The following is a 15220-nucleotide window of genomic DNA, read 5'->3' as shown; positions in this document are numbered from 1 at the left end:
AGCCCGGGGCCGAGGCTTTGTGAAACTCTGAGGGTTTTCTCTCTCACACGGCCCTGGGGAACTTCCGTACGAATACGAGATATATTTTTAACAATTGTAAAAGTAACTCAAATGGAAAACAAACTATTAAAATACATGTTGAAGGACAACGATGTGTAGAAAGTTCGCACTGTCTGGGGATCTTTGCAGAGTGACTGGCTGACATACACTGCGCAGAGGATTGCGTTTAATAATGAGAATTCATGCAATTAGGTTGTGTTACCCTACACTGGTACCCTACCACACATGTTGTTGCAGACTAGAGCAACACAAAATGTTTCCATAGTACTATTCACATTTTCACATTCAACACATTACTTCTAAGAGGGTGTGTGTACTTATGTATGTATTTATGGGCTGCTGCTTGTGATTCTATGACTCTATGCACACAAGCACAGTCAGACACAAACACACAGACACTTCTGCGTTGTGGTGAAATTCACCGCACCGAAATCATGCCCTGCACTGCCACCGTGTGGAAAACATCTGGAACTGCAGGCCAATATACTGTAGTATTATAATAAGAACATAAGAAAGTTTACAGACGAGAGGAGGCCATTCGCCCCATCGTGCTCGTTTGGTGTCCATTAATAACTAAGTGATCCAAGGATCCTATCCAGACTATTTTTAAATGTTCCCAAACTTTCAGCTTCTACCACATCGCTGGGGAGTTTGTTCAGATTGTGACAACTCTCTGTGTGGAAAAATAACACAGTGTGTGATGTCTCAACAGTAAAGGAGATTTGCACACACAGGATGCGGATATTCCATGCTGGTTATTATTAACATTAATTCATTTAAATCAAACACAAGGCACACAATTCCAAACATGGCTGCTTACATCGCTTAACAACAGTAGACTCTGATCACGCATTGGACCTGCACTGGATTACAAAACAGACCACATTCAAAACGAGAAATTGTCTTTTCCAGTATTCCGCAACATTACACAGTGTAGTGTAATATACTGTAGTGTTGTATAATAATATTTAACAACTTGTGGACCAGGAAGTGTCTGGCCCTTTAAGAAATGGCCGCCACAGAAAAACAACTACATATCCCAGAAGGCTCAGCACCGTCCTGAACCAGTGGGCGGGGCTTAGCCCTATATTAGGAAGCCGAGCAAGAGCATTTGAGGTTTATTGTTGAGAGGTGCTTTCCTTAACAACATCTCCGCAGACTTCTGTTGGGATGAAGCACAGGCCAGCCAATCAAGCAACAACCAATCAGCCAATTAACCAATCAGTCACTTTTGATTTGGTAAAGCGCACTTTTAATATGTGCAAAAGCAAGAAGAGGTTGTCCCCCGTTACTGTTAGGATTATACGACTACAGCTCACTATCAGAAGTAGCTGACGGGGAGATCAAAGTGCAGGGTCCTAGTGTCCATTTCCCCAGAAAGGGCGGAGTCAGGGGATGGAGGGCAACGAGGAGGCGTGGTCTCATTGATGGGCGTGTCCAGAAGGCTGTCGGTCTGCACCCCGGTCTCGACCAATCCCGGCTCAGGGCCCAGGCGGGGGCGGGGCAGCAGGAAGTCAGAGTGGAGGCCGGAGGTGGAGAGATCAAGGAACGAACGGAAACTGGACCACACCTCCTGAGAGAGAGAGAGCGAGAGGGAGAGATAGAAAGGGGGAGAGAGAGACAGAGAGAGGAGGTGTTGAGATCCCTATAACTCACTCATCAGCGCCTTCCATGAAGAGAAGAAAACAACTCACACACACTGTGATACACAAACGGACACACACACACCCCCCGTGGTGAACAGGGTCGCCGTACCTTTAGCTGTTGCTCTCGCTGCGCCCGCTCCTCCGTCACTCTGCACACTGTCTGCTGCAGCTGCTCGATCCTGCAACACGACACACACAACATCAACAGCACCAACGGCAGGCACACACACAGGTCCAGCGGAGCAGCGCTGTGGGGACGGCAGGGCCCAGTCGGACTCACCGTGCCTGCAGCTCGGCCTCTCTCTGTCGGTGCGTCTCCCTCAGCGCCCCTCTCTCCGTCTCCGCCTCCTTGTGGCACTGCTCTCGAACCCGAGACACGGCCTCCTGCACACACTGAGCCACCTGCGCCTGAGAGAGAGAGTCAGTCAGTGTCAGTCAATGCATCAATCAGTGCGTCAGTCTATTTCATTGATAGAGAGAGAGAGAGAGATGGATTTAACTCTCTCTTCACCTGGGCCTCAGCTCTCCGCCTCTCCGCCTCTCTCTCTCTCTCCTCCTCCGCCTCTCGCCCCAGCCTGGCGCTCAGCTCCTCGCCGGCCCTGCGCAGTGCCCCCGCACTCTCCTCCTGCAGCCGGGCCCTCTCCCTGCGCAGAGCCTCCTCCGCCTGGGCCGCCAGCTGCACCCGCAGCCCCTGCCTCTCCTCGGCCTCCAGGCGGCCGCGGCTCTCCAGGGCCTCAGTGAACTGCGCCTGCAGGGTCTGAGGAGGGTCAGAGCGTCAGTGTGCCGTACCTCAGTGTGTGGCTGAGTCAGTGTGCCGTACCTCAGTGTGTGGCTGAGTCAGTGTGCCGTACCTCAGTGTGTGGCTGAGTCAGTGTGCCGTACCTCTCTCTGCTCCTGCAGCGCTCTCTCTCTCTCCTCTGCCTCCCTCCTCAGAGCAGCACGCAACTCCCTGTCTGTCCAGCAGGGGACGTCCTCTTCCTCCTCCTCCTCCTCCTCACTGGGCAGGTGCGGCCGATGTTCCCGTGGAGACACCCTCTTGTCCAGCAGCGTCTTACAGCAGCGCTCGCCCAGCGCTAGGCAACAGCAACACTGCCATCACTGCGCTGCGATTGTAATAACACAGTCCTGCCCAGTCCAGTCAGTGGCTCTTTAGCAGTCCAGTCCAGTCCAGTCCAGTCCAGTCCAGTCAGTGACTCTGCAGCAGTCCAGTCCAGTCAGTGTCTCTGCAGCAGTCCAGTCCAGTCCAGTCAGTGGCTCTTTAGCAGTCCAGTCCAGTCCAGTCCAGTCCAGTCCAGTCAGTGACTCTGCAGCAGTCCAGTCCAGTCAGTGTCTCTGCAGCAGTCCAGTCCAGTCCAGTCAGTGGCTCTTTAGCAGTCCAGTCCAGTCCAGTCCAGTCCAGTCCAGTCCAGTCAGTGGCTCTTTAGCAGTCCAGTCCAGTCCAGTCCAGTCAGTGGCTCTTTAGCAGTCCAGTCCAGTCCGGTCCAGTCAGTGTCTCTGCAGCAGTCCAGTCCAGTCCAGTCCAGTCCAGTCAGTGACTCTGCAGCAATCCAGTCCAGTCCAGTCCAGTCAGTGACTCTGCAGCAGTCCAGTCCAGTCAGTGTCTCTGCAGCAGTCCAGTCCAGTCCGGTCCAGTCAGTGTCTCTGCAGCAGTCTAGTCCAGTCCAGTCCAGTCCAGTCAGTGTCTCTGCAGCAGTCCAGTCCAGTCCAGTCCGGTCCAGTCAGTGTCTCTGCAGCAGTCCAGTCCAGTCCAGTCCGGTCCAGTCAGTGTCTCTGCAGCAGTCCAGTCCAGTCCAGTCCGGTCCAGTCAGTGACTCTGCAGCAGTCCAGTCCAGTCCAGTCCGGTCCAGTCAGTGACTCTGCAGCAGTCCAGTCCAGTCCAGTCAGTGGCTCTTTAGCAGTCCAGTCCAGTCCGGTCCAGTCAGTGTCTCTGCAGCAGTCCAGTCCAGTCCAGTCCAGTCCAGTCAGTGACTCTGCAGCAGTCCAGTCCAGTCCAGTCCGGTCCAGTCAGTGACTCTGCAGCAGTCCAGTCCAGTCCAGTCAGTGACTCTGCAGCAGTCCAGTCCAGTCCAGTCCGGTCAAGTCAGTGACTCTGCAGCAGTCCAGTCCAGTCCAGTCCGGTCCAGTCAGTGTCTCTGCAGCAGTCCAGTCCAGTCCAGTCCACTACACACGCAGGGCAGCGCATCACACTCGGCTCTTTACCCAGGATGTGTCGGTGTGTGGCCCGCTGGGTCGTCAGCGCGCTGCGGTTAATGATCCTCTCCAGCCCCGGGCAGCTGGAGCTCGACTCCCCGGCGGCAGGACTGACGCGGCCCGTGTGCGCTGCGGCTCCGGCGGCCATAGCGGAGGAACCGAGCCCGGAGGAACCGACCCGCACCCTGCAGCCGGCTCCGCGGTTGCTGCGGTTACAAGTCAACACAGGACAGGTGGGTGCGATTCCGCTCATGGCCGCTATGGGGAGCCGTCGTCACGTCACACGGCACGGAGTCGCGCCACCTCCGCACCAACACTCTTATAATCACAGCCGAGCTCTCAATTACTTAATTGAACCTTAATTAACAATCTGCTTAGTTTTTGCTTTTAAAATTCTATACGAAAAGTTGGTTCTTTAATAAGCTCTCCATACAATTCTATATTTAAAACCCATACTCTTTAAAATAATTAAAAGGCTCTGATTTAGGAAATCATTAGTTAAATTAACGGTTCAATTAAGCAATCAAGAGCTCCATTCACAAACCCCACACTGACAAGACAACTTTTTACAAAACTCTGCTTTTAATAAAACCACTTGTGAAACAGCAATAGACAACTGCGCAAACACACACGCACACACACAGCTGTTTTGTCGCCCAGCTTTACATTCACAGAGGCGGGTGCAGGCACGGAGCTCCGACGCACACCGGGGGCCAGCTGCCCGTTTCAGCCCGGTTGTGTGTTTGTGTTTTTATTCACCGGCAACAAGTAAACAACAAAACTCCTCAGCATATTAACAATAGAAAAGACGGTCCGAGTTGGCAGTTCGTTGGCACATGACCCAGAATGCATCACTGGAGAGAGAGAGACAATCACCCAGAGCATGTGGGAACAGTCTCGGCATCAGCTCCCTCCCTCTCACACGCTCTCTATCTCCCTCCTGCTCTCTCCCTCCCCCTCGCCCTCGCCCTCCCCGGCGCGCGGTCCGGCCCACCACAGCGTGAGGGCGTTCTCCTCACGGGGAGGCAGCGGCGACATCATCAGGCTGCCCTCACCCTCCCCCTCGCTGTCCGAGAGCTCGCTGAACTGGCGCTGCCCGCAGCTCAGGGCCAGCAGGGGCATACTGGGGTGGACGCTGAGAGAGGGGGAGGGAGAGGGTTAGTCTTCATTCCTCAGTGACCACTAGAAAGATGAGAGACAGGGAGGAAAAGGGGGAGAGAGACAGAGAGGGAGAAAGACACAGAGAGGGACAGTCACCTGAGCCCGTTGCTGCAGTCCCGGTGGGCCTGGTATTGGAGCAGCGGCTGCAGGACCGGCTGCTGGTCACCAGAGGGTGGCGCCGCTGTGTCCCACACTGACACCACGCCCTCCGTGTCTCCGCTGAGCAGAAACCTGCCAGACCTGCAGACACAGACAGACACGTGTGTAGTGTGTATAGTGTGCAGTAAGTGTGTAGCGTGTGTAGTGTGCGCTGTGACTCACGGGTCCAGGTCGAAGTAGATCCTCTGGTTGGTGCCGACGGTGCGGCGCACTGAGAACAGAACCCGGCCCGGCTCCCTCAGGTCCCAGCAGCGGATCTCCGGGTCCTGAGGGACAGAGACAACCTCAGCTTCCGTCTCTCAGTCTGCCCATACCCTCGTGTCCCTCTCTCAGTCCACACGTACCCTCATGTCCCTCTCTCTCTCAGTCCGCCCGTACCCTCGCGTCCCTCTCTCTCTCAGTCCGCCCGTACCCTCGCGTCCCTCTCTCTCTCAGTCCGTCCGTACCCTCGCGTCCCTCTCTCTCAGTCTGCCCGTACCCTCGAGTCCCTCTCTCTCAGTCCGTCCGTCCCCTAGCTCCCCTCTCTCTCAGTCCGTCCGTCCGTCCGTCCGTCCGTCCCCTAGCTCCCCTCTCTCTCAGTCCGTCCGTCCGTCCGTCCCCTAGCTCCCCTCTCTCAGTCCGTCCGTCCGTCCGTCCCCTAGCTCCCCTCTCTCAGTCCGTCCGTCCGTCCGTCCCCTAGCTCCCCTCTCTCAGTCCGTCCGTCCGTCCGTCCCCTAGCTCCCCTCTCTCTCAGTCCGTCCGTCCCCTAGCTCCCCTCTCTCTCAGTCCGTCCGTCCCCTAGCTCCCCTCTCTCTCAGTCCGTCCGTCCCCTAGCTCCCCTCTCTCTCAGTCCGTCCGTCCCCTAGCTCCCCTCTCTCTCAGTCCGTCCATCCCCTAGCTCCCCTCTCTCTCAGTCCGTCCGTCCCCTAGACCCCTCTCTCAGCCCATCCCAGTGGTTACCTTGCGGCCGCCGGTGTAGAGCCGCAGCCCGTCGGGTGAGAAGCGCAGGTGCGTCACGCCCCCCAGGTGCCCCAGCAGCAGCGCCAGTGGCTCCCCGTCCTCCCGGGAGTAAAGCCCCACGGAGCGAGAGTACGAGCCGCACGCGTACAGGGGCTGGCAGGGGCTAAAGGCCAGGCACGACACGATGCCACTCTGACCCTTCCTTTTCACTGGGGAGAGAGGGAGGGAGAGACAAGGAACAGGGGAAGAGGGACACAGAGAGAATGGGAGATGGGGGAGATGGAGAGGGACAGAGAGAGAGAGAGAGAGAGAGAGAGAGAGAGAGAGAGAGAGAGAGAGAGAGGGGTACAGGGTCTCCAACTCAATTCCAATTCCAAAATGGATCAAATAAATCAATAATCAATGTGTAATGTCATACAGACCCCGGAAGCCATTGATAACACTTTCAAGATGTTTTATAGTAAATTGCAGACTCCAGATATCACACCTAGTGCATCACCCATCCACTCTCAATTAGATGGTATTAAACTGCACCAATCAACCAATCAGCATCAGTCTGATAGACAACACACCGGAACAATATAAACACAACCACTCGATGCAGAAGAAGCCTCTGACCGCGTCAGTTCTCACTCCTCAATACTACAGGAATAGGGGTTTGGAAGCCAACATCAAACTGGTTCTCCATTCTAGAATCCATCATTCCAACATTCTACTGGATACATAAATGAACACTAATCACACCACGACACCCTACAGAGTCATACCTATATTTTCCAACCCAGAATTCTTGATCAATAAAAAGCCTGTTACTTCTACAATAAGGAAACAAAAAGGCATCACTCACTACAACACATTTTACATAGGAAGTACTTTGGGTAACACTTTACATTAAGTGTCCCTTATTACTGTGTCATTCTTCCTAGATTGCAGCATTCCAATCTCTCCAGCGTTGTTTACTAGGTGACCTCATCAACATCCAAGAAATCAAGAAACAATCCCCAGTTCGACACACAGACGCACTCACGCACCCTGGGTGGGCCGCAGCTGGCAGTCGCGGCCGGGTCGGGTCGTGTCGAACACCCGGACCGCCCTGTCGAAGCCGCAGAACAGCTGAGAGCCGTCCGGGGTGAAGCAGAGCGAGTGGGCCGCCGTCAGCTCGTCCTGAGAGAGAGAGAGAGAGAAATGTTACTGTGATGTCATACTTACATACATACATTCATTATAATGAACTATGTTTATTCTGTCCATCACTGACCAGGTGGTTGTAGGGGCGGAAGGTCGCGCGGAGGTCACCATAGAAGGCATCCCAGATGTGAATGGGGTTGTCCCGGCTACTGCTGGCTAAGCTGGGAGAGGGGGAGCGCAGAGACGGAGTCAATTACAGAGAGAGAGACTCAGGTACAGATAAAGAGTCTGAGAGATAGAGTACAAGTGAGGGATGAACAGAAGAAAGAGAGAGTGAGTGAAGGAAGGGGAAAGAGGTTGTGAGTGGGAAGACAGGAGGAGGAAGACGAGGGAGAGCACACAGGTGAGAGGGACAGAGAAAGAGAGACAGAGGAGCAGAGAGAGAGAGGCAGACTGTTCTCACAAGCAGGTGTCCGGGTCCATGGAGCTCATGAGGGGGTACCAGCAGTAATCATAGACCGTGTCTCCCTCCAGCATCCGCAGCACCGGACTCTACAGGGGAGGAGAGAGAGAGTTCACTTTTTTCAGTAATTATCAGTATTCATAATTTTACCTGAAAGGCAAATTAACAAACAGAAATATTTAAAGACAGAATGAGAGAGATAGCGAGAGACACAGAGAGAAACACACAGAGAGGGAGACAGAGAGAAAGAGAGAGGGACACACACAGATAGGGAGCACAGAGAGGGGGAGAGAGAGAGAGAGAGAGAGAGACACACAGACAAACACACAGAGAGGGGGACACAGGGACGGGTGTCTGACCATCTCCGGCAGCAGGTCCCAGTCCTGGCTGTACAGCTCGGCCGGCAGGTTGTAAACTCTGAGAGCGTTGTCCGCACTGTTGGACACCACACACGTCCCGTCAGGGGCCCTGAGAGAGAGAGAGAGAGAGAGGGAGAAATACACTATAAACACTACAGGGTGGCAGGGGGTGCATTAAAATATAATAATAATAATAATAATAATAATAATAATAATAATAATACAAAAGCAAAAATAGCAGTAATAGCAGCAGCAGCAGCAGCACTTTGAGCAGCAGCCTCACCATTTGCAGCCTTTGAGGTAGTTCTCCGGGGCGCTGGTGTACTCTGCCCAGGCTCCAGTCAGCATCTGGGGGGCCTGGCAGAAATCAAAGCCCAGGCTGCAGGGACGAGACAAGGCCGCAACATTACACACCCAGATACAGAGAGCGAGTGAATAAGGTGGAGAGAGAGAATGGTGAATGTTGTTTCTTGATAACATTACAGTACTATATAGTAAACATACACATATACATATAGCCCAGACCCCCCCCGAGAAACACAATCAACTACAACACAAATACACACACACATACATGCATAAACATACAGAAGAGACTGGCTTACTAGTGCTGCCCTTCCTGAGGGGTGTAATCTCCCTCAATCCCTCTCTCCTCCTCCCCTCCTCCATCCTGGGGTGTTTCGCTCTGTCCGTTCTGCTCCACCTCTCCCTCCCTCTCAGTCGCTGCTGTGTCCTGGCCCTGGGCCGTCTCTGAAAGACAGACAGAGAAAATAGATCTAAAAGTAAACGAGTGACAGGAGACCGATACAGATATAAACAAAAATGAATGGATAGATAAGAGACACAAATAAAGAGAAAGAGAGAGGGACACCCCCCCTTTTAACCCCTCTTACCCGTCCCCTCTGCATTGGGTGAAACGTCGCCCCCTGATGGGTCGGGCACCGTAGGGTCAGAGGTCAGAGCGGAGGTCAGGGCGAGGTCATCCTTGAAGGGGCCGGGCTGTGGAGGAGGTCGGAGGTCAGCACCCTGTCCTTCCTCGAGCCCCAGTCGGGGCAGTTTGGCAGCTGGGGGTGAAGCTTCTTGCCCCCCGGGATCCTCGTCTTCCTCACCCTCCTGTGCTCCCCCACTCTGGGCCGGGGCAGGTGAGAGGGGCGGCTCGCTCTCCGCCTCCCCGTCCGCCGGCGGGTCACACATGACGACTGCCTCGCTCTCGCTTTCTGTCCAGTTCGTATCTCGGTCTCTCTCTCCGTGTCAGATGGCCGTGGGGGGGCTGCGTCTGTGTCGGGGGGGCTCCGCACTCATCACAGCTCCCAACACAGAGGCGCTGCCGGACACACTGAGGGAGGGGCAGAGAGGAGAGGAAGAGGGGATGACAGAGAGAGAGGAGGGGATACACACGTTTACTGAACGAAGGAAGTGGGAATTGTATCAGCCCCCACACACAAAAGCCATGACACAGACAGACACTAACTTCGTCTCTCTTACACACACTCTCTCAATTCAGTTCAGTTTGCATTGCTGGCATGAGAACAGTGTACTGGTATTGCCACACATTGACAGAAATGATACAGGAAACATATAATATATATAGTATATATATATATATATATACACTCACACACCGCCCACCACCCTCCTCCCACACAGCAGATACAAACAGAAGATCTGGGTGTTTAATTTGAATTGTTTGGTGCATCTGTGTCCTACGTGTTGTCTTTTGATCGATAAAGGTGAAGTCTCTCTCTCTCTCTTTCTTTCTGTCACAGTCAAACATTATATATATATATATATATATATACATACACACACACACTGCTCTCCGTGTCACTAGGGCTTGTGGTTGTATTAGTTGTGCAGTGTGTTGCGGTGTATCGCTACCTGTTACTGAAACTGTGCGGAAGTGACTTCTCCTCCTCCTCTCCTTCTTCTGTAAAAGATGATCCCCTCAGTCCTTCTCTCTCTCCGCTCTGCCCTCTTTGTTTGTGTGTTTTATTCGCTGTACGTTTCCAGTCTCACACTACACTCGCACTGGGCGCCGCCATGACAGCTGCGGCTGAAGTCTCGCCGCCCCAAACAACGCGAGATCTAAGCCTGACCCCGCCCTTGAATAAAGAGGCTCGAAATGGCTCCTGGGATATGATGAGCAACAGACACTGAATAATAATAATAATAATAATAATAATAATAATAATAATAATAATAATAATAATAATAACTAGAATGCTAAAGTTCCTGGAGAATCATTGTCTGCATGTGGCAGTATGTTTGAGTATAGTAAGCAGTATGTTTCAGTGTACTTATAGTACTGTAGTAAGTACATGATACTACAGTATACAACAGGGCACTATAGTATATCACTACATATACTACAGTATACTATGGTATAAGAGTGTAATATGGTAGAAAACAGTGTATTATAGTAATTTGTTGTACTGTAGTAATAACGATGGAACCCCGGTTGTCTGAAATTAGTTTAATTATAATTATTAGTAGAAGTGGAATAACTCTTAGTATTGTAGCCTGGAGTAGTTTTCTTTACCACCAGGGGGAGCTGTTTTAGTTTAGAGACCCTAAGGGAAGATATTATTGTACCCTCTATTTGGATTATGGTTAAAATAAATTTAAATATATATGCTTATGCTTATGTTTGTGATTGATGTTTAGACATGAATATCGCATTTGTATTTTTATTTTGGAAGATGTATTTTAAAACGCATCTCACTTGTTTTATTATTATATTATTGTATTATTTTCTATATATAACTGCTTAAACATTACCAGATTGCCTTAAAGATTGCCCCTTATTTTCAAGATACTACAATAATAATAATTGACTTAAATCACTGCAATTGAAAACACACACAGCACGTCTTGCAAAATGTTTAATCACTGGTTTTATTGAACAGGACTCAGGGTACACTGATGGATACGCCACATTACACAGTAGAGTGGCAAGAGAGATTACAGTGTGTGTGCAGGGGTGTACAGGTAGCTTTCTGTCAGCCTGGTGACAATGGTGGCTGACAGGTTCTCATCTGAGGGGGTTGTGGTCCCCATTCTGAGCTACAAACCTCAACCATAGCCACCTAACAAAGGTGGGCTGGTAATAATATAGAACTACCGCCAAAACAGCTGCACCGGTTCCTAAACTAAGGGAAATGACCTGCCTTGATATCCCAGCTGTCCCTCTGTTTTTCACCACCTCCCCCACCTTCTCCAGCAGGCGATCCACCTGCCCCCTGTCTGTGGGGCACTTATTGTCAAACACGTGGTGTCGCCCCCTGCACTTCTTCACCAGAGCGCACAGGTGAGGGTTGCTGGCGATGTCCTGTTGGATGGTCTCCCCCTCCTCCAGGTCGTCCCCGTGTGTGAAGAGAACGATGGCGTCCTGATAGAAGTGTCTGCCGAGCTGATTTTCCAGTCTGGCGATGTGCTGCCTCTCCCCCTCTGTGAAGCGGCCCACTCGTACCGTGAGCAGGAACACGCGTGTGCCATGCTGACTCTGAGACAGGCAGCCCCTGGGGTCGTGCAGCGAGCTCGCCGTGTCCACCACTGTTACCCTGCGCCCGTCTGACAGGACTTGGCTCTCGGACTGGCATTCCTGCGTCACAGTGGAGGAGCCGGCCTTCGACTCAAAGGCCTGGCGGTTCAGGATGGTGTTTGCCGTGGCACTCTTCCCAGAGCCCTCACTGCCGGTCACGACGAGGAGGAGATCTAACAAACAACACAACGAATCACAACAACAAGACTCCCAACCATTTTCCTCTTTTTTGTACAACAACATTTGAAACATATGCAATCATTTGAAAAAAGTACTTATTAGCAGGGCCCAACGTGACTTATGTGACTTGCATTCTAACACAGCATTTTACTGTGTTTCTACCACAGTACTGTACTTTATACCACACTGCACTTTACTGTGTTTACACCACACTACACCACACTGCACTTACTGTGCTTATACCACAGTATACCACACTGCACTTTACTGTGCTTATACCACACTACACCACACTGCACTTACTGTGCTTATACCACAGTATACCACACTGCACTTTACTGTGTTTATACCACACTACACCACATTGCACTTACTGTGCTTATACCACACTATACCACACTGCACTTTACTGTGCTTATATCACACTACACCACACTGCACTTTACTGTGTTTAAACCACACTACACTTTACTATGTTTATACCACACTACACCACACTGCACTTACTGTGTTTATACCACACTACACCACACTGCACTTTACTGTGCTTATACCACACTACACCACACTGCACTTTACTGTGCTTATACCACACTACACCACACTGCACTTTACTGTGCTTATACCACACTGCACTTTACTGTGCATATACCACAGTATACCACACTGCACTTTACTGTGTTTATACCACACTGCACTTTACTGTGCTTATACCACAGTATACCACACTGCACTTTACTGTGCTTATACCACACTGCACTTTACTGTGCTTATACCACAGTATACCACACTGCACTTTACTGTGTTTATACCACACTACACCACACTGCACTTTACTGTGTTTATACCACACTACACCACACTGCACTTTACTGTGTTTATACCACACTACACCACACTGCAGTTTACTGTGTTTATACCACACCACACCACACTGCACTTTACTGTGCTTATACCACACTACACCACACTGCACTTTACTGTGTTTATACCACACTACAAAACACTGCACTTTACTGTGTTTATACCACACTACACCACACTGCACTTTACTGTGTTTATACCACACTACACCACACTGCACTTTACTGTGCTTATACCACACTACACCACACTGCACTTTACTATGCTTATACCACACTACACCACACTGCAGTTTACTGTGTTTATACCACACCACACCACACTGCACTTTACTGTGCTTATACCACACTACACCACACTGCACTTTACTGTGTTTATACCACACTACAAAACACTGCACTTTACTGTGTTTATACCACACTACACCACACTGCACTTTACTGTGTTTATACCACACCACACTTTACTGTGCTTATACCACACTACACCACACTGCACTTTACTGTGTTTATACCACACTACACCACACTGCACTTTACTGTGCTTATACCACACCACACTGCACTTTACTGTGCTTATACCACACTACACCACACTGCACTTTACTGTGCTTATACCACACTACACCACACTGCACTTTACTGTGTTTATACCACACCACACCACACTGCACTTTACTGTGCTTATACCACACTACACCACACTGCACTTTACTGTGTTTATACCACACTACACCACACTGCACTTTACTGTGCTTATACCACACTACACCACACTGCACTTTACTGTGTTTATACCACACCACACCACACTGCACTTTACTGTGCTTATACCACACCACACCACACTGCACTTTACTGTGTTTATACCACACTACACCACACTGCACTTTACTGTGTTTATACCACACTACACCACACTGCACTTTACTGTGCTTATACCACACTACACCACACTGCACTTTACTGTGTTTATACCACACTACACCACACTGCACTTTACTGTGCTTATACCACACCACACCACACTGCACTTTACTGTGCTTATACCACACTACACCACACTGCACTTTACTGTGTTTATACCACACTACACCACACTGCACTTTACTGTGCTTATACCACACTACACCACACTGCACTTTACTGTGTTTATACCACACCACACCACACTGCACTTTACTGTGCTTATACCACACTACACCACACTGCACTTTACTGTGTTTATACCACACTACACCACACTGCACTTTACTGTGCTTATACCACACTACACCACACTGCACTTTACTGTGTTTATACCACACTACACCACACTGCACTTTACTGTGCTTATACCACACTACACCACACTGCACTTTACTGTGTTTATACCACACTACACCACACTGCACTTTACTGTGCTTATACCACACCACACCACACTGCACTTTACTGTGCTTATACCACACTACACCACACTGCACTTTACTGTGTTTATACCACACTACACCACACTGCACTTTACTGTGCTTATACCACACTACACCACACTGCACTTTACTGTGTTTATACCACACCACACCACACTGCAGTTTACTGTGTTTATACCACACCACACCACACTGCACTTTACTGTGCTTATACCACACTGCACTTTACTGTGCTTATACCACACTACACCACACTGCACTTTACTGTGCTTATACCACACTACACCACACTGCACTTTTTTCTGAAGGGAGAACGAAATCATGTCCGTACCTTCAGACACAGAGGCGCTCATCTCCGCTCCAGCTCGTAGCAAGTGAACGGGAGAGGCGGTGCTGGTGGGTAAAGCACGGCTCCACCTGTACCCTCCCCAGAGCAAGCCACGTATATCCTGTTAGAGTCTGGGAAAGCACATGACTTTAAAGAATGAAATCTGTTTGTGACAGACCAACCTCTGGATTCTGGAAAAGCATGTGACCTCACAGAAGATACTGACTATCCACAGGCCGGCCTTGACCGATTTGGTGCCGGCGATCATTGTGTTCATACACTCACACAGAAACTGCATAGCTTTTCTTTATTTTAGAAACAACACCCACCCCCCCAAATAAAAACAGTATTAAAGAAACAAGTGACATAATACGAATTATAAATACAATATAGATAAGAGTATTGCACGAAAAAACTATATTAGATACAATTAGATACACTATTCATTCATCACGTCACATCACCTCTGTCCTGATCCCGTTTGTCCTCCTCTTCTCTTCTTCTTTTTCCTCCCTGGGCACCAGAGGGCTTTGGTCTTTGTGACATGGGTTGAAGTGGCTGCTGATGCTGATGTATGATGCTTGGCGTTCAGTGTCTCTCACTGCTTCAGATACTGAACTCGCCCCCCACAATCAGGCCAGTCTATCTATGAGGGGCTGGGATTGATGCTCAACAGAGAATATGCAACACAGAAAATATGGCCTAATAAGCTATCTAGTTATGTTTTGTGGGGGCTTTCGCGTTTTTGTAATATTTCGAATTAATAGTATTAAAATATTATTAGTAAAAAA

The 15220-nt window shown here is 50.2% G+C and overlaps 3 protein-coding genes across 3 annotated transcripts; all 3 read right to left on the bottom strand.

The window, feature by feature from the left end:
• Positions 1 to 796: 796 nt before the first annotated feature.
• On the bottom strand, positions 797 to 4159 carry LOC136768295 (uncharacterized). The gene is made up of 6 exons (XM_066722429.1): positions 3906 to 4159; positions 2589 to 2779; positions 2218 to 2463; positions 1987 to 2114; positions 1816 to 1885; positions 797 to 1633 (listed from the first exon to the last, which is right to left on the bottom strand). The coding sequence occupies exons 1-6, from the start codon at positions 4147 to 4149 to the stop codon at positions 1382 to 1384; spliced, it is 1131 nt and encodes a 376-aa protein (XP_066578526.1). The 5' UTR covers positions 4150 to 4159; the 3' UTR covers positions 797 to 1381.
• Positions 4160 to 4459: 300 nt separating this feature from the next.
• wrap53 (WD repeat containing, antisense to TP53) lies at positions 4460 to 10174 on the bottom strand. The gene is made up of 12 exons (XM_066722411.1): positions 9984 to 10174; positions 8999 to 9441; positions 8711 to 8855; positions 8389 to 8484; positions 8106 to 8214; positions 7747 to 7835; positions 7414 to 7504; positions 7187 to 7319; positions 6156 to 6364; positions 5379 to 5482; positions 5154 to 5297; positions 4460 to 5031 (listed from the first exon to the last, which is right to left on the bottom strand). Exons 2-12 carry the CDS (start codon positions 9297 to 9299, stop codon positions 4815 to 4817), a joined length of 1638 nt encoding a protein of 545 aa, XP_066578508.1. The 5' UTR covers positions 9300 to 9441; positions 9984 to 10174; the 3' UTR covers positions 4460 to 4814.
• An 807-nt stretch (positions 10175 to 10981) lies between these two features.
• On the bottom strand, positions 10982 to 14540 carry LOC136768304 (GTPase IMAP family member 9). The gene is made up of 2 exons (XM_066722440.1): positions 14433 to 14540; positions 10982 to 11819 (listed from the first exon to the last, which is right to left on the bottom strand). The coding sequence occupies exons 1-2, from the start codon at positions 14452 to 14454 to the stop codon at positions 11137 to 11139; spliced, it is 705 nt and encodes a 234-aa protein (XP_066578537.1). The 5' UTR covers positions 14455 to 14540; the 3' UTR covers positions 10982 to 11136.
• Positions 14541 to 15220: the final 680 nt, after the last annotated feature.

The sequence above is a fragment of the Amia ocellicauda genome, chromosome 14 (assembly GCF_036373705.1).
Source record: "Amia ocellicauda isolate fAmiCal2 chromosome 14, fAmiCal2.hap1, whole genome shotgun sequence".
Lineage (NCBI taxonomy): Eukaryota > Metazoa > Chordata > Actinopteri > Amiiformes > Amiidae > Amia > Amia ocellicauda.
The sequence above is the reverse complement of the archived record's forward strand: the minus strand, read 5'-3'. Positions and strand labels throughout refer to the sequence as shown.